Here is a 23,911-nt window from a genome sequence, read left to right on the forward strand (position 1 = left end):
AGATTATCAAATAACTAATTCCACCTGTTGGCTGATTATAGCATCAAAAACTCAGCCCTGCTAAGGTTTCAAGCATCTCCTTCACAACCTGCCCCTCCCCTGCAGCTTTTCTCAAAGAACAAGAGGAGGGCAGGAAGCAAACTGCAGACCCTGTTTTGACTGTAATTTGAGCCTGGCCCTTTTGTGCATGTTTCCTTGGACACCAGAAACAGGAAGTGTTAACTTATACCAGGCACAGAGCAATTGCTGCACAAGCTCTAGTCGTCTGGCCGGGGCTATGAGAGGCCTATTAACCACACGGGAGCAGGATGGTTGGAGGGAATTGATCAATAAGGAGGCCTTTTGCAGGGTCAGCTGGAAAGCAAAGTATGGGCATAAATACCCCAGGCGGCTGCCTGACTTTGGAATTTCTAGGAAGAAATGTTTCTTGCCTCCCATCAGCCCCCCTATTGAAGAGAGAGGCTTTCCCAGTTGTGAAGAAAGAACTATCCCAGAGCAGCAGCAGCAGCAGCAGCAGCAGTTGCCAGAGGAAAAGGCAGGGTTGAGTTTTCAAGAATCCCTTCCAGAGATGAGGGCCCCAACCCCGCAGACCACACAGCTGCTGTACCAGGGCATCTCTCATGAAGGCAAAGGCAGGCAGCACTACCTCAAAGAGAGGAAGACAAAGAGCCCTGAGGAGAAATTCCATTACCCGGTGCTGTCGTCATGGGAATATGGCTGGCGCTTAGGTATGTATAACTTGTTTGGTGGTAGCCACATTGTTCCCCACCCCCCTCCATTGCAAGGGAAGTACATAATATTCTATTTTATTGGCAGCAGTGAAAAAAACAAAAGTAGTTTTTGAGTGTCTTTTGGTTATTTTGTTTTCCTGTTTCTTGCCCTTTTGAGGAAAAATTATTACTGTCTCCAAGGAATGAAAATATCATCTCTGTGATTTTAGGCCTTATTCAGATATCACAATTTGTAGTGCAATGGCTACTTCTGAATCAAGATATTGCATTTGCTACTTACTTTACACCTCTTGATACAACTTTATTGGCACATGAGAGGTAGTGTGCCCACACTGTAGAGATCACTGAATTATTAGTTATGCATTTTTGTATGGTTAGCAGAAGCCTAGCACTAAACTAATTTTGTATGCCCCTATAGGGTTTCTAGGTTCAGGTTGGAAATGCCTGGAGATTTGAGGGGTGGAGCCTGGAGAGTGGGGGTGGAGAGGGGAGGGGCCTCAGTGGGGTATAATGCCATTGAGTCCACCCTCCAAAGCAGCCATTTTCTCCATGGGAACTGATCTCTGTTGCCTGGAGATCAGTGTGATTCCAGGAGTTCTCCAGCTACCACCTGGAGGCTGGCAACCCTATGCCAGAGTCTGAAGTGGGGTCCATAAGGTATGATAGAAAATGCAGCACCTACTGAATTTCCATTTACCAGGTATCTCTTCGCGATCCAGAAAAAATGTTGGCAGCCCTGGTTTAATGATAAAGGGTTTATGTCTTTTCTTCAAAGTAGGGCTAACCTGCTGTTTCGTGCATTACTGTTTTTAAAGGGGAGCTGTGTTCAAAGGGAGCCATAAAATTTAGAAGATCTCACAGCTTGATATTCAAAAGGATCAACTGTGTACAGATGTACAAGCTTTCAGCTGTGAGCTCTCTGAGGCAACACATTCACAAACAAGTTCTCCACAGGAAACTATTTTCCTACATTGAAATGAAGCTGGCTATGCATAGTGCTGATTGGCTGGCTTGTGTGGCCAGTGGAAAAACAAGTGGTAAAGTGTATAGGTTCTGTTTATGGTTCAGTATTGCAGCGTGGGTTTTCTTGGTGATCTTCCCTGGAAGTATTGGAATTTACACATTGCCAGGCACATAAATGTTATGGGGCAGGGGAGTCAGAATAGTTGACAACATGTGTTCTTTAAATTGACAATAATTAATCAGCTATTCATGGCTCAAATTAATGGTTTTGCAGATGTTTTACTGGGACATATAGAACTGTACATAAAGTATATTTGTAAAAAATGTAACAGTGGTTACAGTGGTTACATGGTTTCAATGGACTTAAAAGTATATAACTGTTTTGAGTGTCCCATTGTGTATAAAAACACTTTTTAAAGTGAAAAAGGGGGTTTGCTTATACCATCTCAATAGCTTTTTTAATCAAGTTCCTTCGGGTTGCGACTTCTAGGTTGGGGTATTCCTGGAGATTTGGAGGTGGAGCCTGGTGAGTTCAGGGCTTGAGGAGGAGCTAAGTCATCTGCGAATACTTGTACTTTGTATTCTTGCTTCTTAATTTTGGCTCCTCTGATCTCATCTGAGTTTTGGATCTTATCCATAAGTGGTTCCAGTGTCAGTATAAACATAAGAGGAGATAATGGACAACGTTGTCTTGTTCCTTTTTCAATTTCTATTGGTTCTGTTAGTTGGCCATTAATTGAGATTCTAGTCCTTTGTTTATCATAGATTCCTCGTATTATTCTAAGAAAGTTTTCTCCACACTGCATCTCGTCTAGTTGTTTAAACATAAATTGCTAATTGAGATTGTCAAACGTCTTCTCTGCATCAAGGAAATTTTGAACAGCCTTTTGATTGGATAATCATGCATGTGCTAAGTAGATAATCTGTCTGAAGCATACAGGGAAGGGAAATAATCTGATTCAGTTCTGGAGCCAGATACCAGTGAGTATAGGAGCAAAGGTGGTGGCAAACCCAGACCTTCCTTACCCTCCTGCTAGAGCACCCTGTAGTGCATCATGTTAAAACAAAACAAAACAAATCCCTGCAAGAGCTGAAGTTACAAAAGAGTACAGAAAATAACAAAGAAAAATCAAAGAAAAATTATTCTTTTGAAAGAGAAAAGGACAGTAAGAGGAATCAATGGCTATATCTTAAAAAGTGAATGTTGAAAAAAGAAATTCCACTCTCCTTAACAAGGGCCCCTCATATCTTCTTCTGGTTCTAAGCACTCAAGATTTGAGTTAGCTAAGATCAATTGCAGCAGTGGACTGAAGCGGAGCCTTGGGCAGATCACATAGTCCTTTTAGTTACAGGCAATGAACTTGTGTATTGTATCTCTATCCATGGCAGTTAAAGCCCTGATGTGAATTTCACCAAAGCCAAGAAATTGATGATGTTTATTTTGCTCTTTCCTTTATCAGTTTACAACTTGTGAGGTTTTGCAAAGGAGTCTGAAAATGTCATCTTTTGGCAATTGGTATTATTCCTAATTGTTTGAACAGGATTGTGGTGACTGAGTGTGTGTGGCGAGTCAGCGACTTTGTTTGTATGTTTTTCTGTCCCATCCCACAGGCCACACTACCGCAATGGGAAAGATGCAGTCTTATTTATTTCTATATATGACCTTGTCTTTGGCTGCCTCCCTCGAGTTAAAACACATTTCCCATTTATATCATTGCAGTCTGGCTTGTTTTAGATGTAGGAGGGGCAGACAGTGAGGCAAGGGATAACTAGAGATGGGCACGAACAGAAAAAAACCCCGAACACAATGATCATTGTTTGTTGCCATCCATGAACAGGGACTCACGAACACTTATGAGCATGACCTGTTCACGAACATGTTTGTGGTTGGATGTTTGTGGGGGCAAGCAGGCTGTCCTCCAGCCATCATCCCAAGTTTGGTCAAGATCCCTACCGCACCACTCCCAGAAACCTTACCTGAGCAGGCACCAGGGAAGGTACCAATAATAAATAATAGCTTGGCCCAGAGCCTGGCAGCAGCCCTGGAACCTGAAGGGGTAGATCCCTATCCCACCCCACACAAAATTCAAGCTCCAATGCACTCTATCAAAATGCCAACAGCAGCTGTCTCTCTCCCTCTCCACTGTCTGCAAACTAAGCCAGAGCTGGGAGCCCCCCTCCCCCCTGGTCTTTTCTCCCTTGTAACACATTTGGAGCTTCACACTTGAAAGGAAGACATGCCTATCAAGCTAAATTGGGCTTAGATTGGGGTTTCCAGGGCAACAGCAGGAGTTCAGACAGAGTTCAGACAATCCCTGCCTAAGTTGCCAAGGGAATTAATTGCAGGTGCTAGACTGTCTGGCTTGACGAACAGCAATGAACGAGGCTTGCAACAACCACCTGTTCGTTTAGAATGGGGCCTCCTGAACAGCTTGTTCACAAACAGCAGATTAGGCTGTTCGTGGCTTTTTTTGTTCGTATTGCTGTTTATGCCCATCTCTAGGGATAACAAGAACCAAATACAAAAAGATTTATTAAAGAATTAACAACATAAAAAGTATGATATGAATATTTAATTGGACATTTGTTATGCAGGTACATCTTAATGAGTTTTTTTAGTGTTACTACAATGAAGAGAGCTATCCCTATGCTAATTATTCTCTCTAATAGCTTCCAGAAACCAATTCTCCTTTGCCTAGCCTGCATTCCAAGCCAGCATTCACATAGCCTTGCATCTGTTGCTATGAATTTTTTGTTCCGGTCAGCAACTTCCAGTTCTTTACTATCCAGACACAATTCTGAGTAGTTATAAGCTGCTAAGTCCATTGACTTCAGTGGACTTAGAAGGGTGTGACTCTGCTTAGAACTGCATTGCTTGTGAACAGTATATTGGGAAACTCCTGGAGATTTTGTGGATGGAGCCTGAGGAGGTTTGGAGAGGTGAGGGAGCTCAGCAGGATATAATGCCATCAAGTTCACCCTCCAAAGCACCCATTTTCCCCAGGGGAACTGATCTCTGTTTTCTGGAGATCATTTGGAATTCCCTGCCCCACTTGGAGACTGGCAACCTTCATTGCTTATGTATTTTATTGTTTATGAATGGATAGTGTTAGAAACCATAGTCATAAGGTTGGCTTCAACCAGATTTTCTGCTGGTGAAGGAGAAAATCTGGGGATCAAGGGAACTGCATGGGAAAAGCCATGTGGGATGGGTACTGGGTTAAAGAGGAGGATTAGAAGCTGACTGGATACATCCCAGTATCTTATAGACCATCCAAGCCAACTACTCAGCAGTGGAGATTCAGAACAAGAGAAGGAGAGATATTTTAAATTAAGTTTAGAAGCTTTTACCTACTTATAATGGACAGTTTTCTTTTTTTCCTTTTTTTTGAATAAAGGTTTTATTTAAAAAGAAAAGATATGAATAACAATAGAAAGTGCGTAGAAACTTATACAGGCACTACATTTGAATTAGATTTAAACTAACAGAAAAATACATTCAAAGTATATAACAACACAACTAAATTATGTGATAGCTTTCTTCCCCTCTCCTTAGTTGCTTATACCCAGACTTTAATGTCAATTATTTTTGATCAGTCATCTCTTCTGTATTTTATCTCTATAATATAATTACCTTAATTTATCTTAGTTTTAACCTAAATAATCAAAGAAATCTTTCCATTTTCTCCAGAATTCCGATATTGGTCTATTGTGCACATAGGAACTTAATTTAGCCATTCATGCAGTTTTGCTGCTGTGTCAAGTAGACTTACAGTGCAATCCTATGGAGAGTTACTCCAGTCTAAGGCCATTGACTTCAGTGGACTTAGACTGGAGTAACTCTCCATAGGATTGCACTGTTATTGGTCTATAGTTTTGCAGGTCAGATTTGTCCCCTTTTTCTGTATTGGTACCACATTGCTCAGCTTCCATCCTGGGGGATTAAGCCTGAACCATTTATTTGAGTAAACACCCTAGCTAATACTGGGGTCCACCAGTCTGGGAAGGCTTTATACAGTTCAGGTGGTAACATATCCTCACCTGGAGATTTACTGGTGGGTAATGAGGCAATTAGTCCTCTAATTTCAGCTTCAGAGACTGGTGTCCATTCTGGCAGGTCCAGAGGATCCTGATGTACAACCGGTTGGCAAGTCCTAGTTCCCTCTAGTTGGGAATATTGAGGCCCGAAGACTTTATTAAAATAAGAAGACCAGACATGGCCTGGAATAAATGAATCAATATGACAGTAAAGGGAGCTTCTTTTGAAAGCAGCCAAGTCCCAGAATCGTGAGTCATTTCTTTCAGATACTGTGCGATCTAACTCATTCCAAAGACATTTAGTGTGTTCTAATTTCTTATGTTTAATTAGAGCTTTATACTGAGACCTGAGCTTTGTTAAATTGCCGATCCCCTATCCCTATTATGCCTGGCCTGTCTCAAATATTGTCTTCATGGGCCTGTTATTTGTTAAAATGGATTTGAGCTGGGAATTGATTTCATCAAAAGTTTTAATCACATCTGTGGTGTTTTGTAAAAGAGATGATCTCAGTCTGCTCACTTCCAAGGATGACAAGGTAGTAGATATAGTGCAATGCGGTTTCCCGGACCATTTGAGCCTCCTAAGATTGGGAGTCATGCTCTCAGCAAGGTGTCGAATTGGTTTTGCTAGAACACTAACATTGGCAGTAAGAGACAGTCTCAGGGGACAGTGGTCACTTAATGTTAAATCTAAAACCTTGAAGTTGAAAACCCGGTTCAATAGATCAGGAGATACGGCTATGTAGTCAACAGTGCTAGTACCAGTCGTCGCCACATATGTAAAGGACCCCCCTGTAGAATCAAAAGAGGTGCCATGCAAATTATGCAAATTGGACAGAGAAAGCAGATTCAGCAGCTTAAGGCCAAACTTGTTTATTACTGAATCCTTTGCTGGGCGCTCTAGAAAATGGGCGTTCATAGCAATCTGTGCGCTCACACCATCTCTTGCCTCAAACTTGCCCGCCCCAATTCTCACATTGAAGTCCCTGCATAGAATAACGTGTGTATTTGGGTATCGAGAAGTTAACCTATCAATTGTGTCAGTTAGTAAATCCCACATACACTCAACTTTCTGGGGTGATAGGCCCCTAGAGGGGATATATACGTTAACACAGAGTAGACTTCTAAAATGATCACCTTTGAGAAGTAGGACCTGAAAATTATTAGGGCAAGTATTCTCTAGCACTTGTATATCTATGCATATTGATGCATATTCATACATCTTGTCTGTCCACTCAAGCACGGTAGGGCACAAATTTGTTTTCCATTTTGCTGCATATAGTACTCTCGCGGCTGTCACCATATACCGGAAAAGATCTCCCTATTCTTTTTTTTAAAATTATTTATTTTATTGTGAAAAAGTTAAAAGAGCAAAAGAAGGAAAGTAAAACATAACAAAAACACAATACAAAAAGCCAAATTGGAAAAAGAGTATGGTATCTTAATTATATATTTGGTAACAGCGGCACGGCTCATTTATGCTAAAAAATGGAAGTGCAAGGATCTCCCTTCATTGGAAGAATGGATGGGAAAGATGATAACCTTAGCTGAGATGGCCAAACTTACAGCGTTAATTAGAAACAAAACACTCTCTACATTCACGGCAAATTGGAAACCCTTTATGGACTATCTGCGAAAGACGAAGAAAAATGAATTAATGATTTATAGGTTTGTTTTTTAAGAATAAGGATTTGGGATATCAAGATGAGACACAGAAAAAAAGATATTAATTACACCACAAGCTGACTGATAATAAAGGAAGAAGTGTTGTAGGTGAAAAACTGTAACAGATTAATAATACGCTTATTATGCTTTTTACTGTTCTTTTACTTTGTAGATAAATATGTAGGCCACTGATGGATCCCTGTTCTTTTGTAACATTATTCTGTAAAATATTTAATAGCATATTTTTGGGTTCAGCAAACTTGAATGTAAGAATCTTCTGTATCTCTTCATGTATCTTTATCCAATATTTTTGTGCTTCCTTGCATGTCCACCACGTGATAGAATGTTGCATCCGTACACTGACATTTTCAACACTGTCCACTATAGTCTTTACTAATTCTTGCAATATCTTTGGGCGTAGTATACCATCTAAAGAACATTTTGTACCAGTTCTGTCTTAAATTTAATATCCTTGGTCCATAGATCCTCCCATTGATTCATGGAGATGGTTTCTCTGAAGTTTTTCATCCATACAGTTTTTAACTTATTCCATTTCTGTGTGGTATTGCTGTAGAATTTTATAAATTTTTCCTAGTAAATGCTTCAAGTCACCACTTATTAGTAATCCGAATTCTGTTTTTTCTCGGGCAGCTTAATCCTAAGCCTCAAGGCAGCATTGTCGTTCATGCGTGGACGTAAATGGGGCACAGCTTCATGGCTCCCTATGGACTTTTACAGGAGAGTCCTGCCGGCACCTGAGTGCGGCAAGGGGAGGAGAGGCTGCCACCAGGAGCACTTGCCTGCCGTTCTCCTGACAACCCCGCTCACACCAACCAATGGCCACACCGCTCCCCTGACTGGCAGGCAAGGAGCAAACAGTGGCACAGCCAATGGGGAGGCCGCAATCCCCACTGCCGCCAACAGGCCTCCCACTCAGAGAGCAGGCATCCCTGCCAGGGAGGGGGGCAGAGGTGACAGAGAAGGTTCGGATCGAACACCTACCCTCTCACCTGTCCAGCCCCCATTTCTGATGAAGGCCAGGCCAGTGGCCACAGCTTGGTGTGCCTGCAAATCCCCACCGCCACTGCTACTGTGAGAAACAGGTTCCCTCTCCCTGAAAAGTGGGACCAGAAAGCATGCAGCACTTGGGAGCAGCCCCCAGGATCCAGAGGCCGGGGGGGGGCAGATTCTACAATGAGTGACAGGAATGCCCATTGGAAACCACGCAAGAGGCCAGAAGGGAGTGCAAAGCTCCCACAGACTTGCGGCGGTGCCATTTTAACAATCATTGCATCACAGTGATGCAAGAACACGGGTTCAATTTGATGTGTCTTCTATTCGGATTTATAATCTAATCTGTTATCCAAACCAATGCCGCTGCCTGGCAGTACAATTTAATATTTGATACTGCCAATCCTCCTTTTTTCTTTCATTCTGTAATACTTTAGATCTTATTCTTGGTTTCTTCCCTTTCCATATAAAATCATTTATTACTTTCTGTCACTTATTTAAAATATTTTGATCTATGTGAATTGGCACCATTTGAAACAAAAAGCTCAATTTTGGTTTCTTAAATAATGTCTTTCTTAAGTTACCCTTTAATCCTTTTAAGCACTCTACCATTCTTACTGTCATGGGGCTCAGTGATAGTGAGGACTCCTCAGGAGGAGAGGAGCCTCATGTAGCTACCCCTGACTCAGCAGAGGCCCGTGATCAGGAAGAACAGCTGCTGGCTGATCAGCATCCACAGCCAGCAGCTGAGGCAGAGGCACCAACATGCTCCAGCTCCAACACCACAGGTGAAGCTCAGCCAAGGACTCCCAAACCTCCAGCTTCACCCAGAGAGCACCGCAGACAAAGGCAATGTATGGAGCTGAAGGAGAGGTGGTGAAGTGCACGCCTCCTGGGTCGATGTCAGCTGTTTGTGGATAGTGATGAGGAGTAACCACAGGACAGCTCCCAAGCAGCTGGCTGCAAGCCCAGCCTCAATATAAAACCCAGCCACAGAAGACCAGGAGGTGTGGAAGCAACATGTTGGATTCCTGCTCCAACTACTCCCTTGAACCTTGCCTTGGTCCTGTAACTCTTGGACTGTGCCCTGTCTCTGCTTGCATCTAGACCGGACCTTACTGGTAACTGACCTATGGACCTCCTGACTTGGCTTTTGAACTTTGGACTCACCCCTGACTTTGGACTGGACTATGACTGTTATGCACAAACTTGTGCCTTAGGTGTCCCTCTCGCCAATCACAATAAGAGACACACACACCACGGAGTCCTGTAGAATGAAGCAATATATGATTGTTTAATTTAAACAATGGAGGAGCCCCTTTTTCACAGGAGTAGGTGGTCTCCTTGTGTCCGGAGCTCATCAAAATTACAATAGAAACACAGGCAATTAATACTTTCAGATAATCATAACAATATTACAATATTCTAATATTTGATATCTTACTGGCTCGTAACATATCTAGGGTCAGTTCTGATTTGAAGATGCAATTCTGGGCTGGCCCCTCTATTTGGGGGAATTCGAGTCTTCACAGTTCTTTTTTCCTCTGCCCTCATTTTGGAAGGACACTGTCTAACCTTTTACCTACTTTCTTCTGGGCATAATACTTTCAAGGGCGCCAATGAGTCTCAATCTGGTGCCTTGATATCTTCTGATAACTGAAATCTTTGGATAGGAAGGGATGTTTTCCTATTCGTGCCCCTTTCCCCAGTTTCTTCTCAGCTTTAAGGAAGATAATACCACAGGTGGCCAAAACCAGCTTGCTGCATCAAATCAGTTTTCTACAAAAGGCTCTCCGGTACTGATTTCTATTGGAATCTATAGAATAATATAACATATAATATAAGTGCATCCCTAAAAGCAGTATATCAGTTCTTACAGAGTTTCAAGTCTTCTTGTTTCAAGTGTCAAATTCTTACAGGTTACATTACAAGTACTGCTTTGGCTCCTGAGCATAGAAAAAGTGCAAAGCATGTAATACTGAAAAAGCATAGGTTTAGTATATAAAAATAAGTATATAAAAAACCTCCAAATCTATATCCATCATGACTACTCTTCTTTGGCTGGCCCAGCCACGACACTTACAATCACAGTAGCTTTCAGAGGAATCACTTAAGTGTAAGGCTTTGCGCTATCTATAGGGGGAATCGGGCAATCAAGTGGAGTTTTCAGCACTACTCTGTTTGAGGGCATTGAGTATTTTTAACGAGAAATTCTGTTCTTAAAAAAAGCTCTTGTTCATTAAATGGAAATGCCACAAGTTGAAAAGCCTGTTTTTTGAAAAATTCTGAAGTGGGGGCAAATCCATACTTCAGCCCTGTGAATGCTTGTAATCTTCAGTAGAATATTCAACTAAATTTCATTTAGAATGTTTATTTGTTTATAATTTATTAAACACCAATAGAAGGTATATACTATAACATGATTAAAGAAAAGCAAGTGCCTTGCCAGTTGACACTGTGTACAAAACACATCTCAAACAACAGTTTTGCTTTTAATAGCTTTAATTGTTAATCCTTTTTTAAAGATAGGTTTTTTATTTTTTAGTAAGTTATATATTTAATCTATTTTTATTTTAATTAAAACACATTCAAAGAAGTGTGGTATAATGTAACAGGTTGCATCCAGCACCTTATGATTTATCTTATTCTTCTATTCCTGTTAACCTCCAGTTAATCAATTCTATTGCCCATTTTCAGGGGATGTTCTTAAAGACATCAAGACACCCATTCATGGCAAATCCCGAATTGTAAAGGATACTTTCTACTTCAAGAATGGAATCTTCTATCATCCATCAAAAACTGACAAGCTGTCATGAATACTGAAGCCCAGTGAAATGTGGAAATGTTTGTTTAATGTTGCCTAGCATGATTATTTGTTGTGGTGCTGGATCTCACAAACACTATAATTATTTCTTCCATAATTATTCTTCCAGATTTAGAGCCTGCCTCCAGCCTTCCTCTTTCTGTAACTTGTGTAGTATTGCACAATGGATTTCCACTACTTGTCTTTACACTCTAAACTTGTCAGATTAACTTTTGGGGCTTTTTACCATGAGGTGTGTACAGCCTTGCATAATTTGGGAACAGTTTGCCTGATTTAGGGCCAATTCACATATCTATTTTTTCCTGGTTGTTCCCTCTTTGTGGTGATTACTTGTCACAGGAAGAGCAGATTATGAGAACCTGCCATAGGCTGAAGAGGGAAAAAAAAACTGCTACAAGTAAGCAAGTTGGGTATATTAGCCTGATTTATACCAAGATGAAATTAGTGGAATGCTTTGAAATTCAAAACAGATTTGTAATTGCTAGAGTGTTGCATGAAAAAGAAAGAAGGTACAGTTCAGAGGTACCTGTTCTAGGTAGCAGATCCATGAAAGATTTCTGAGGACTTGGAGAGTTTGTGTCAGTCCACATTGACAAAATGGGATAAGATGGTCTGAGCGTACATAAAAGTCATCTCCTTAGAGACTGCCCAATAGGGACATACATACCAAAATTCCTCAGCCGAAAACATACCTGAAAAATGCTTTTTTTACTGTACAAAAAAATTGGAATTGCAAAACTTTGTGGAATTATTTAAAAAACACAAAATTCAGGTGGAGTAGGGGATATTGCTGGTGTTTTTTAAAAGTGTAAATTATGCCACATTTGCAGGGAATCAAGTCCATACTCTCCCCTAGAGCCCTGAAGTATGAAGGGAACTGGAGAAACAGGTCTGACTTTATGGATCGCTGAAGAAGATGCCACTAACCATCCTGGTCTCCATTATTTCTTATGGGGAAAGATGCCTCGTTTAAAACCTTCCATCTAATCTGTCAAACCAACTTCCAGTTTCATCCACAAGAGTGCTCAGAGTTCCACAGCAAACAACAGAAAGGGGGAGGAACAGCATACCCTGGTGATTCCTAGACAGGTATGATGTCACTTCCAGGTTTTCCATGGAAGTGATGTCATGCTGTCACCTGACTGATTTTTTAAAAAAATTCTTCCCCCTGGATATCATGTTGCCCCCAGTGGGAACTTAGCATCCCTACTGTGTATACTATGTACTATCTGTTGCTATATGTATTATCCTACTATGTAATTTCTTCATAGTTTAACATGCCATGTTAATGCTCATTCTTCATGTCAGTTTTGTTTCAGATTTTTGTTTGGTTTTAGATTTCTGCAATCCTAATCCTATTACATTGCTTATTCGATATCCCATCCTATTGGTTGTATTTACTTGAACTGTGTAATCAATAAATAAATAAACCACAAATCCAGAAATGTCAAAGTAGGCCTCAAAAGGCTGCCATGTCACCTTAGCACAGTATCAGGCAGGCAAGCATGCACTGTCATCTCCCACTGCAAAGCAGCTCCAATAAGGCCAGAAGACCTAGGATTGCCAGCTCTAGCTTAGGACATTTCTGGAGATATGGGGGTAGAGCCTGAGGGTGAGGATTGGGGAAAGGTGGGACCTCAGTGGGTTATAATTAGAGATGGGCACGATCCGCATTAAGATCCCAAAAAACCCCACGATAATGGCGATCGTGCGATCGTGACTCAGCGGATCGTGATCGGCCACGGCCAATGATCCAGCGATCGGGAGGGGGCTGGATTGGGGCTGGATCGTGCTTGGATCGGGAAGCCAGATGCTCAGGTGCCAGTAATCTATTCCCGGGACAACGGAGCCAGGGGAATGCCTGAGCTGTGTTTCGCCTCCTTCTGTCGCCCTGGAAACCCGAATGGAAGCCCAGCTTTCCTTGATCAGCAGTGCTTCCTTCCAACCATGGAGCAGCAAAGCAGTCACCAGTTGGGAGAAGACACCCAGGGGAGGGAGGGGGAAGGGGGTGTTCTGTAGCCATGGGCACTCCAATCTCATCCCTGCAAACCCTGATAGGCAGCTCTGACAGCCAAACACAGACAGCCAAACACAAACACAGATGCCGCTGGCATCACCCACCGTTCTTTTCTCGCCAGCACGCTCCTTTTTGGCCTGGTGGGTGGGCACATGGGGGGTGCCACCGGCGAGCGGCCAGACCCCCTGCCCCCTGAGGGGGGGGGCTCGTCACCATCTCCCCATGCCTGCTGTGCCCGGTGGCCGCCGCCAACACCCACCTTCCCACATAGCTGGAAATAGCAGCGCCCCCCACTTTGGCCTCCACAATCCACGATCCATGGATCGGGAACGGGAGATGATCGGTGTGGATCGTTTAGTTGGGATCGTCACCGGCGCCGATCCACGATCAGCTGGATCGGCAATTTTTTTTGGATCGTGCCCATCTCTAGTTATAATGTCACAGAGCCCATTTTCCAAAGCAGACATTTTTCACCAGGGGAACTGATCTCTGTTGTCTGGAGATCAGCTGTAATTCCAGGAGATCTCCAAGACCCACCTGGAGGTTGGCAACTCTTAGAAGAACAAATGAAAATGGCTGGCTCTAGCCTAGCCAGGGTGAACGTATTCTCTCAGACTTCTCCAAGGCTCTGTGAATTGGTCAGGAAACACTGTTCTGACCATCTGTGGTATTCGTGGGGATTTGCTTTGTTCTGTAGTGGTGATCTTTGGGGGGGGGCGTTTTTTGAAGTGGGTGAGTTTTCTGTTGTTTGACATTGCCTTGGAGGATGCATGGCATCCCCCCGCCCCCAAGGAAACAATGGAAACTACCATGGCTGGAGACAACATGTTCAGAGGTCTGTACAGTCAGAACCCTTCATTCAATACCCTTCAAACTTGAGGGGTTTTTAAGGGGAAAATCTCCTAATTCCCCATAGGAAACAATGAGTCCATACTCCCACAAACAAAATAAACCTGAACTGTTATAGGAATACAAGAAATTTGTACATACAGTATTGGTGCCCCCCATCCTTTCCAAATTTGAATTTTATTGGACTTTATCAAAATGCACCCCTCTTCGGACATAGTATCACATTTCCACATTTGGTGTCACTGTTTTTACTGATGAGTATGAATGCATAATTCATCATTTGAATTAAAAATTTAAATTATGAATTATTGAAAGCTGTGAATACAATAGACGTGGATATGCTGAGCAACCGCATTATGGTTCTTGCCATGAGAACAATTAGCAGCTGATAAAACAGAATATAGTGATATTGTATACTTTTCTGTCATTGTGTTAGTTTCCCCAATGGTCTTGGTGTGACTGAACTGTGAGAATATTCTGGTTTCTTTAAAAGATCATGCAAGTAGGAGACTACAGCGCTAGCTGTATAATATTTAGACAATCGTTCAGACTGAATTGATCTATGAGGCAAGATTGCTGCTTTCACAGATAAGTTGCACTGGAGGACAAAAGTGAGAGGCCAAAGGTGAGAGGCCCAACCTGGCTGTGAGATGAATTACAGGTTAATAGAAATGCCATATTTTGCGAGGGGTATTCCAAGATATTCCATTTTCATCTGCACGGAATACACACCACTGCTCCCCAATGTCCCTTGTTTTGAAAGCTTTGTGCTGATGGCTCTCTGTTGCTCCCGCCTGCTGCACTGCAGCCTGTAGGGTGGACAAAAGCTCAGTTGTTTCACAACAGAAACTAGTCTAGTTTGACAATATGAGATTTTGAATAAATCAAGGGTTATGGCTGCCTTGTGGGTGCTCATGCTTTTAAGGGGTACACAGCAGGCATGGTTTTCAAGGCTGTCTCCACAGTTACAACATTCAAGTATTTTGAGTGAAAGTTAAGATTTTCAACAATTTGAAATGCTTTCCGGAGCCTTCATAAACTACATTACAGCCTGCAACTTATATACTAGGATATATTCATAGAATGGGCTGCGTAACTTCAGTTACTATTTGATCTAAAACCTGGATGCCAATCAGTTTTCTTCTTTCTTGAGTGTTTCTTTCTTGTTTGGCTTTACTTGCTTTTACTTGAGGAGCTGAAGAGATCCTGTGACTCATTGCTCCACAGGGTCCACTTGATCAGAATGAAATATCATAAAACAGTGCTGCGAAATAAATTTAGTGAGCGGAACCATAAATTTCTGTCTGCTAATGTATCTAAAAGGTGGCTCCTTTAAACTAAATGTGAATAATCTCATACAGCATCTTGGGTCTCATTTTATGATTTGACTGAAATGGGATAGCGAAATATATTTTCTACTTTCGTGATTTACTACAAGAATGTGGTCAAGGGGGGCAGTGTGGGGAGAAAAAGGATGAAAATTTCAATGCAGAATGTGATCTGTTGCTGATAGTTTATCAATTCTCAGACAAGCCACAGTCTAGTCAAGCCACATCTGGAGGACACTGACTAGTGGTTCAGTTTGAGCTGGACTCAGTTGCACTTTGAGGATGCATCTGGAACAATGCTTGTTGCATTTCATTTCAGTTTCAGCTCTTGCCGCTCCAGGACAAAACTTCAGCCATTTACCGTTGTTTGTTTGTTTGTTTGTTTGTTTGTTTCATGTACTGCCTTAAGTGAGTGGATAATGCTATTATTGTGGAAAGAATGTAGCTCTTTGGAAACTTGTTTTGGTGCATAGATGGCGCACTTATGGGAGTGCTCCCCTCTCAAGAATTTCGTTTGGATTTTTTTTGTTTTTTTCATAATAATGACTATTTAACCAACTGCCTGGGTACACCCATGTAACTGTTAGAAAAAGGGACTGGTGATGTCTCTGGCTCATACTTTCAGGACTACAAACAAAACAAAAGGAAGGCAACAACCATAGAGTTAGACAGATAGGCTAGTATCAGTCTCCTTCTTGGCTACTCTACCATCACTCACTTTCTCTGATTAGTAGAATGTAGTCCAAGGGAACTTCCTTCCTTCCTCTCTCTTTTTTCCCCCTGCATGCACCAGGAGAAGCAGCATGGTATCTCCTCCTGGGACAAATGAAGCAGATGGCCTGTTATCAATCTGAAGCCATCCTAGTTAGCTAGATTAGTTTGTCACTTTTTTCTCTCCACTATACGCAAGTTAATGTACATCTCTAAATAAATAGACCACTATTAGATCTTAACGCGAAGGAGAGGCTCTCTGGGTGAAATCTGTAAGATAGTGTGGTAAATATTAGTTTAGGACATGCTGCTGCGCTGAAGCTCAGGAGAAGCACTCTGTTAATAAAGAAAGGAAGGGCTGTCTGACTGGTCCAGCCATCCTTAACTAAACCCATCAGTAACCTCATCAGGAATGGTGTTTTGCAGACAAGACGATAGTCAAGCCAGGAAGCAGGCAGGCAGACAAACAAGGATAGCTGTTTTGAGAGTAGTTTGATCTGTGTTTAAGAAGTGCATTGCTCAGACTACACAGCCAGGCTGTATCTAGGAGCTCCATAGGATGAAGTGGGATTCATATTGTCTCCTTATAACACATGGCAGAGTTAGTAGCTGAAATGCTGCCCTTTGGCCATCAAAATGGTGACTCTGAAGCACAATAAAATGCAGGGTGGCTGTTGTGTCTTTTAGTAAGCTACCAGGGAGGCACAGCAAATAATATATCTGCATTCCTGGTGTCAGATCTGTGGCAAGCACAGGTGTCTAACCTGTGCTTACATCCATACATTTGATGTGTTGTACCAAAAGGGGAGATGTTCAAAATATAGAGAGAACTGTGAACTAGCCAGGAGAAATTGCAAATGGGTACAGTTGTGTTGTTTTACCCCTATGTTTATAGGAAAAGAGTCTCTAGGGGAAAAAAAGGAGTTTGGCTACAACTATGACTTGAATGGAATAGTACACCTGACCTATCTATACCTGTGCTGGGGAAGTTTGTATGCCTCTAATGAGATACCTTTGTAAAATTTATGTGTTTAATTCAGGGAGGCCCAGCCATTTAAACACAAGCTTAAAAAGAAGCATCATGCACATTTAAACTGAATCCCTTCACTGCAAACTTTCTCAGGAAGAGGAACAAATGTATCTCTTTAACAAGCACATCAAGATATTGAGTCTCCCTTTTTTAATAAGGGGGGGGGGGTTGACAGCAAAGACTACTTCAGCTACGCGCTTCTTCCTTCCCACAAATCCCTTCACACTTCTCATCCAGATATCTCCAGCCAATATCTCGGCTGTGGATTGACCACTAAGAAGCCCTTTCATGGTGCACAGATGTTCTGCCTAAAGAAGGCACTCTTGTTTGATCTGAGAGATTCTTGTGGGTCATGAAGTAATTTCTAAGGTACATGTGGCACTCTTTAGCAGCTCTTCCAGAGATTTGAGTCAGATGGTGTAGAATTTGCTAACTATGTTGCTTGTATGCCAATAGGGCAAATAGCAAGTATGTGTTGGGGGGGGGGGGGCGCACATTATTTGAGATTATTCAAAGATTTATATCCCACCCTTCCTGTGTGCAGGCTATGGGCAGCTCACAACAAGCATTTAAATACAGATTTGAAACACATATTAAAAGAGAGAAAACAAATCAATAAATATAAATTTACATAAATAGGCATCAATATGTATCTCAGAGGCTATATTAAACCCATAAAGTGCAGACAGTAGAAGATGAAAACAATTAGGCAGCATGATCACGGCACTAACAGCCAGAGGGGGACACTGTCAGGCCTCAGTCATAGGCCCAGTGGAACATCTCTGTCTTGCAGGTCCTGTGGAACTGCAATAGTTCCCACCGGGCCTGAATCTCCAATGGAAGAGAGTTCTACCAGGCCGGAGCCAAGGCCAAGAAAGCGCTGGCCCTGGTCAAGGCCAGACGAATGTCCCTCGAGCCAGGGACCACCAGTAATTGCTTATCAGCTGATCATAAAGCTCTCTGGGGGATTTTTTGGGAGAGGCAGTCCTGCAGGTATGTCGGTTCCAATCCGTTAAGGGATTTAAACATAAAAACCATAACCTTCAACTGGATCTGGAATTCAACTGAGATCCAGTGCAGCTGGTATAGCATCGGGTGGATGTACATCCTACATGGTAAGGACGCGTGCCACTGCATGCTGAACCAGTTGCAGTTTCTGGGTCAGGTTCACAGACAGCCCTGCGTAGAGCATGCTACAATAGTTCAGTCTGGAGGTGACTGTTGCATGGGACACCATAGCTAGGTGAGGAGAGATAGGGGGTAAGTTGCCACACCAGTCGAAGACGAAACAATGCAGATCTGGCCACCGCCGAGACCTGGGCCTCCATTGAAAATATGGCATCCAAGGACATGCCTGGACACTTCCCCTCCTCTATATCCTGGCCTGATCTTAATCACATACACCCAAACACTATTGAACAACAAAAAAAAAATTGCTGGAGATATGGTCACAGATTTCCAGATCTCATCTTAGACACTATAAAGCTGTATGTGAAGTACTCTGCACACTCAAATATTATGCATCTTTTTATCACAATCTCTTAGCTAGCCCTCCTCACAGGGTTGTTGTTAATATAAAATGTATGCCTCTCAAAGGAGGGGCAGGATACCAATATGACAGCTATTCAAGATGGAATAGATTCACTCCTCAAAGCTGCATGTATGATTTACATAGACCTACTATTTGTGCAATATTGTGGAAAATTTGGTATAATGATTCCTATCTATTAAATTTTGTTCATTCTACTTGCTTATTCTACTGTCTCTTTAAACTGTAGATTGATTGAAAAAGTTAGTGTTATACAATACTGTGAAGAAAAATACAACTAAAACTGTACCACGACCAAAGATTGAAGCCTGCTCTATGAACTTGGGTGGTATTAGCAAGCAGCCAACCATGTAACAAAAACAAACTTCTTCACTGACCACACAAAAAGGAGATTCTTCTTCAAGAAATTCTTGAGGTTGATATGCCAGATACCTAGAAGGGGAATGTTGCTTGCTAACCAGAAAACTTTAGGCCAGGTGTATCCATGACATTTCTGCTTCAGTGAAAAAAAAGGCTACATTTACTTCGGCATTGCTAGATATACTTGCCCTTTGCTTGTTTTTTCACCTTTTTGGTCACAACAGCAGGACAGGGAAAAGGAAGCTTCTTATGGCTGGGTGGTTAAGGCACTTGAACTGCTGTGGTTTGGGAAAGCTTTACAAGTCCCTTCCATTTCATGTTCTAATTCCTAATGGCAATGTTTTTGGATGGGAGGAATAAACCCCATTTTAGAGGTGGAGGTCTTATAAGACCCAATATCTGCTTATTGCCACTCAGTCCTTTATCCCAACCCACTTAGCTCCCCTTATTTGTCCACTATGTCTATGAAAATGCTGCTACAAACCAGGAACAGCACTTTCCTCCTGTTTGATTTGTGTCTCTATTCTTCTTTGCTTTGGAGAACAGGCAGCCATCAATAGAAAACAGAGACCAATTAGGTTTTTTTAGGATTTATTAATGTTGCAATGGGATGAATACACATGAACACATATGAAGCTGTCTTATACTCAGTCAGACCACTGGTCCATCAAGATCATATGGTCTATTCAGACAGGCCAGGTCTCAGGTCTTTCACGTCACCTGCCACCCGATCCTTTTAGCTAGAGGTGCCAGCAATTGAACCTGGGACCTTCTGTTACCAAGCAGATGCAGTACCACTGAGGCATCTCCCCTTAAAGTATATAAAAATCAAGTCTCACTAGTTTTTTTCCTTCTGTATCTCAAGCCCAGTTTCCTACCAGCTTTGCAATACATTTGACCAACTGTGGAGCTTCTCCTGCCCCAATCCACTGCTTGCCTTTCCATCATGACTGCTCCTACCGACAGAGGGCCTGTTAGACCTCAGTGAGAAGAGAGGAGATTGCAACTTCAGGATGCTGATAATGCTCTCCATTGATGCCTGCTCCATAGCACTCTGAGCAGGATCAGCTATAACATCCTTGTCCTGCTTCTAGGCTCCTTTAACTATTGGGATGTGATGCCTTCTTGGTCATTTCCACCATACCCACATGACCTGGAAGTACTGGGGATTGGAGGAAAGCTCTCATTGGCCTGAACAGATTCCTCCCACTCCTGACCATCTGACATTATGCCATATGCCTTTCCCTTCCATCTCCCTACAGAGGACAGCAATGCTCTCTCCAGGTACCTGCTGAGTTGCTTTTTTCCTCAGGAAACTTTCGTGAAACCTGCAGTTCCACTGTGGGTTGGGTGAGTGGTGCCAGACCAGCCTTACTCCTAGCCAAGTGAGGACAGGCTGGTGGCATGCCAATGGAACTCAGCCTGGATTGTAGCACGCAAGGGTTGGCCTGAATGTCTGCTGTCTTCAAGGAGGAGAAGGGTGGAGTTTGCATTGCAGCTGGAGCTGGTAAATTGGTATATTGACTAACAAAATGAACATTGGTTATATTCTGCCTTGCCCTGTCCTGTGTCCTAGATCAGATGTCCATCTTTTCTTTAAAAGATGTTTTAACATTTATTCAGTTAAATATGCATGTGCCTTTTTTTAAAAAGCAGAGCAAATTTTTAAAATATTTAAAAACTATTTTCTGCAAGTAATGGATTATAGACACACTTAAAGCTGCCAACACTGGGTTGGGAATAGGGTTGCCAGGTCCCCTTGTCCTCCCAGCAGGAGAGGCAGGGGATCCAGCACCTACCTTCTCTTCTGTTTATCTCACGTGTGCAAAGTGTGCACGAGTGCTCCTTGGCCCACGTGATGAGGTCACTTCCTGGAAGTGACCTCATCATGTGGGCCACGGCCGCTCTGGGAGTGCTCCTGTGCTCCATGGGGGGGGCTGAATTGGGCCCAAATCAGTCCAGATTCAGGCGGTATCAGGCCGTTGCAAAGCACAGGAGCACTTCCACCCTCTGCAGCAACCTGAATTTGCCCAAATCAGGCCTAAATTGGCCTGGAATGGGCCATTGTGGAGCATGGGAGTGCTCCTGCATTCTGCAGTGGCCTAATCCAGGCCTATTTGGGTCTAAATTGGCTCGGACTGGCCTGGAACAGGCTGCTGCAGCACGCAGGAGTACTCCCGTGCTCCATAGCAGCCCATTCCAGGCCGATTCGGGCCTGATCTGGGTTGGATCGGGTCCACGGGAGTGTGCTGCCATGCCCAGAAGCATGCCCCCAGGAGACCCGTGCCTCCCCCCGCCGGCCAGGTAAGCAGGGGTGGGGGGGGGTTGAGGGTGGGAGTGGGGGATCCCCTCCCCCCGCAGGGGACTGACACCCCTAGTTGGGAAATTCCTGAAGGTTTGGGAGTGGACACTGGGAAGGGTAGGTTTTGGGGAGGTGAGGTACCTTAGTAGGATATAATGCCATACAGTTCATGCTCCAAAGCATCCATTTTCTCTAGGGGAACTGATCTTTGTAGTGAGATCAGTTGTAATACAGGGACATCTCCAGCCCCCATCCGGAGGTTAGCAACCCTAGATACTGGTTTCCAGCCAACTAGTGCTGTATGCTGCTGGCTTCTGTTAGAAAATCATTGTCGCAGTTTCCTGTGTACTTGCGAGCGAAGATTGTGTCTAAACAAAATGTGGTGAGTACACTCCCAAAGCAGGCTCACCAAACAAATTATGTCAATTTGTACATATGCGTTAATGTAACGTTCTTCTGCGCAGAAGAGTTTCTGGAGAAAGGCTTGTCTGTGCTATAAAAGTATATCTATTTGTATGCCACTTTTATGATTTCCCCAAAGAAGCATAGAAATGATAGCATAATGATGGGTTGCAGATGCTGTTAAGCATCTCTACAGATACCTGGTAAACCAGTATATATCACTAATGACTTGGCAAACTGTGTGGTCATTTTTTTATTTACAAAGTTCTCAAATGCCTCTTGTTGTCACATTTTTGGTCATATTATTTTTCACTCCCAACTCATCCTTGCATGGTCATTTCTGGCAACCTGATAAAGGCAAGAATAGTCAGTAAAATCTTTATGTGGTGAGAGTTTTCAAACAAACACAATACAACATGAATGGCTGTACTGATTCTAGAATTGCAGATACCGAGTAATAGTAGTAATATGAGATAAGACCATGGAAGACAAAGGGTGAAACTGCAGGGGTTTGGGGTTTGGAATGGCTTGATTTTTAAAAAGAATGTGGTGGGGTGTTTTTTTGTTATGTTTTTAAAATTAGGCTTCTGCTAAGTGGAATAGAGCCATTTGAGGGGAATAATTTCTTTGTTGACAAAATTTCTGCAAACCATTATCTGAGAATATTCCCAGACGAGTCACAAGGAAATGACTTCACTTGAGAAAATGGGAGTTTGTTCTGAGTCAGAAATGAAGTATGGATTTTGAAGCCTCAGTTTTTCCTATCTGGGCTCTGTATTTGCTCAGTTAGGATTGCTCTTATGAAAACATGGCTGCCATCTTGGGCCTGGCCTGCAAGTCTCCAGAGGGCAACTGAAGCTGTAATGTTGTAATTTTACACAGGATTTTTTTCTGGGAAAAGAGGTGGTGGAACTCAGTAGTGGAACGTAAGACCGCACAATGATGTCACTTTGGGTCAGCTGGAACAAGGGGGGAGTTTTTTAAAATTTAAATTGCCCTCGGCGAAAATGGTCACATGGCCAGTGGCCCTGCCCCCTGATCTCCAGACAGAGGGGAGTTTAGATTGTGGAAGGCAATCTAAACTCCCCTCTGTCTGGAGATCAGGGGGCGGGGCCACTGGCCATGCGACCATTTTTAAGAGGTGCTGGAACTCCGTTCCACCTCGTTCCCACTGAAAAAAACCCCTGATTTTACACATTTAAAAGAGTATGTGTGGTGTGTGTGCATGTAGTGTGAAATTATAACTTTACAATGCACACACACACACACACACAAAGCCATATAGTCTGAAAACAAAGTAATAAGTAAATGAAACATTGAAAAAAAATTCAGATGCTTCTGTGGTCTAACAAATAAATATAAACAAGAGAACGCTTTCTGTTTGAAACAACCTTTTTATTAGCTGTAAGAAAGAGTTCATGCGCCCCCTAGTGGGAGGAAATGGTGTAAGCCAAAAAAAAAAAGTGAACAAATGTTTCTGATGAACTTAAAAGTGCAAAAGAATAAGAGTTTTTATTCACTTACTGCTTTTATTTCCTCCTAAAGTCTTAGGATGGATTCAGGAAAGAAGCAAAATACATATATTAATTAAATGACAAAAAACCCTGTACCCAGGGGATATCCTGCTTAAACACAAAGTTTTCTAGGAAATACTCAGCCTCTTATTTGGTTCCATCTCCAGCAGAATAATAATAACAATGTGCAAATTATATCTCTACTCTAACATACAGTAAGGGCATGTGATGGGAAGGCAAAACAGAGGAATAGCATTATTTGATGCAATATACTTTCAAGTATTCAGGGCGCTCCACATTATTTCTGTAATTGCTACAAAGGTTATAGTCTAGTATTATCTCCTCCACATTGAGGTTGAGAAAATAGTGGAAACGCTCAAGACTATAAAAGCACAATCCTAAACAGGCCTACTCAGAATCCTACTCAATGGGGCTTGGTCCCAGCAAAGTGTTCTTAGAATTGTACCTTAAGAGAATTTGTGGCTGAGCTGAGAAGCTCACAAGGAATCAGCTCTGATGGGACACTGGCCTTCCTGAGTCATATGCACATTTTTTTCTTCCTGAAACCAGTCGTAAACTATGCATGTCTGAACAAGTCAGTGTTTCTCAGATATTTT

At 42.5% G+C, this 23,911-nt stretch overlaps 1 protein-coding gene across 1 annotated transcript; it reads left to right on the plus strand.

Moving 5' to 3' along the window:
- The first annotated feature begins 246 nt into the window (after positions 1-246).
- LOC129328818 (protein ATP6V1FNB) lies at positions 247-12,609 on the plus strand. Its single transcript, XM_054978107.1, has 2 exons — positions 247-728; positions 11,106-12,609. Exons 1-2 carry the CDS (start codon positions 278-280, stop codon positions 11,222-11,224), a joined length of 570 nt encoding a protein of 189 aa, XP_054834082.1. The 5' UTR covers positions 247-277; the 3' UTR covers positions 11,225-12,609.
- Positions 12,610-23,911: the final 11,302 nt, after the last annotated feature.

This window comes from Eublepharis macularius, chromosome 4, assembly GCF_028583425.1.
Source record: "Eublepharis macularius isolate TG4126 chromosome 4, MPM_Emac_v1.0, whole genome shotgun sequence".
Classification (NCBI taxonomy): domain Eukaryota; kingdom Metazoa; phylum Chordata; class Lepidosauria; order Squamata; family Eublepharidae; genus Eublepharis; species Eublepharis macularius.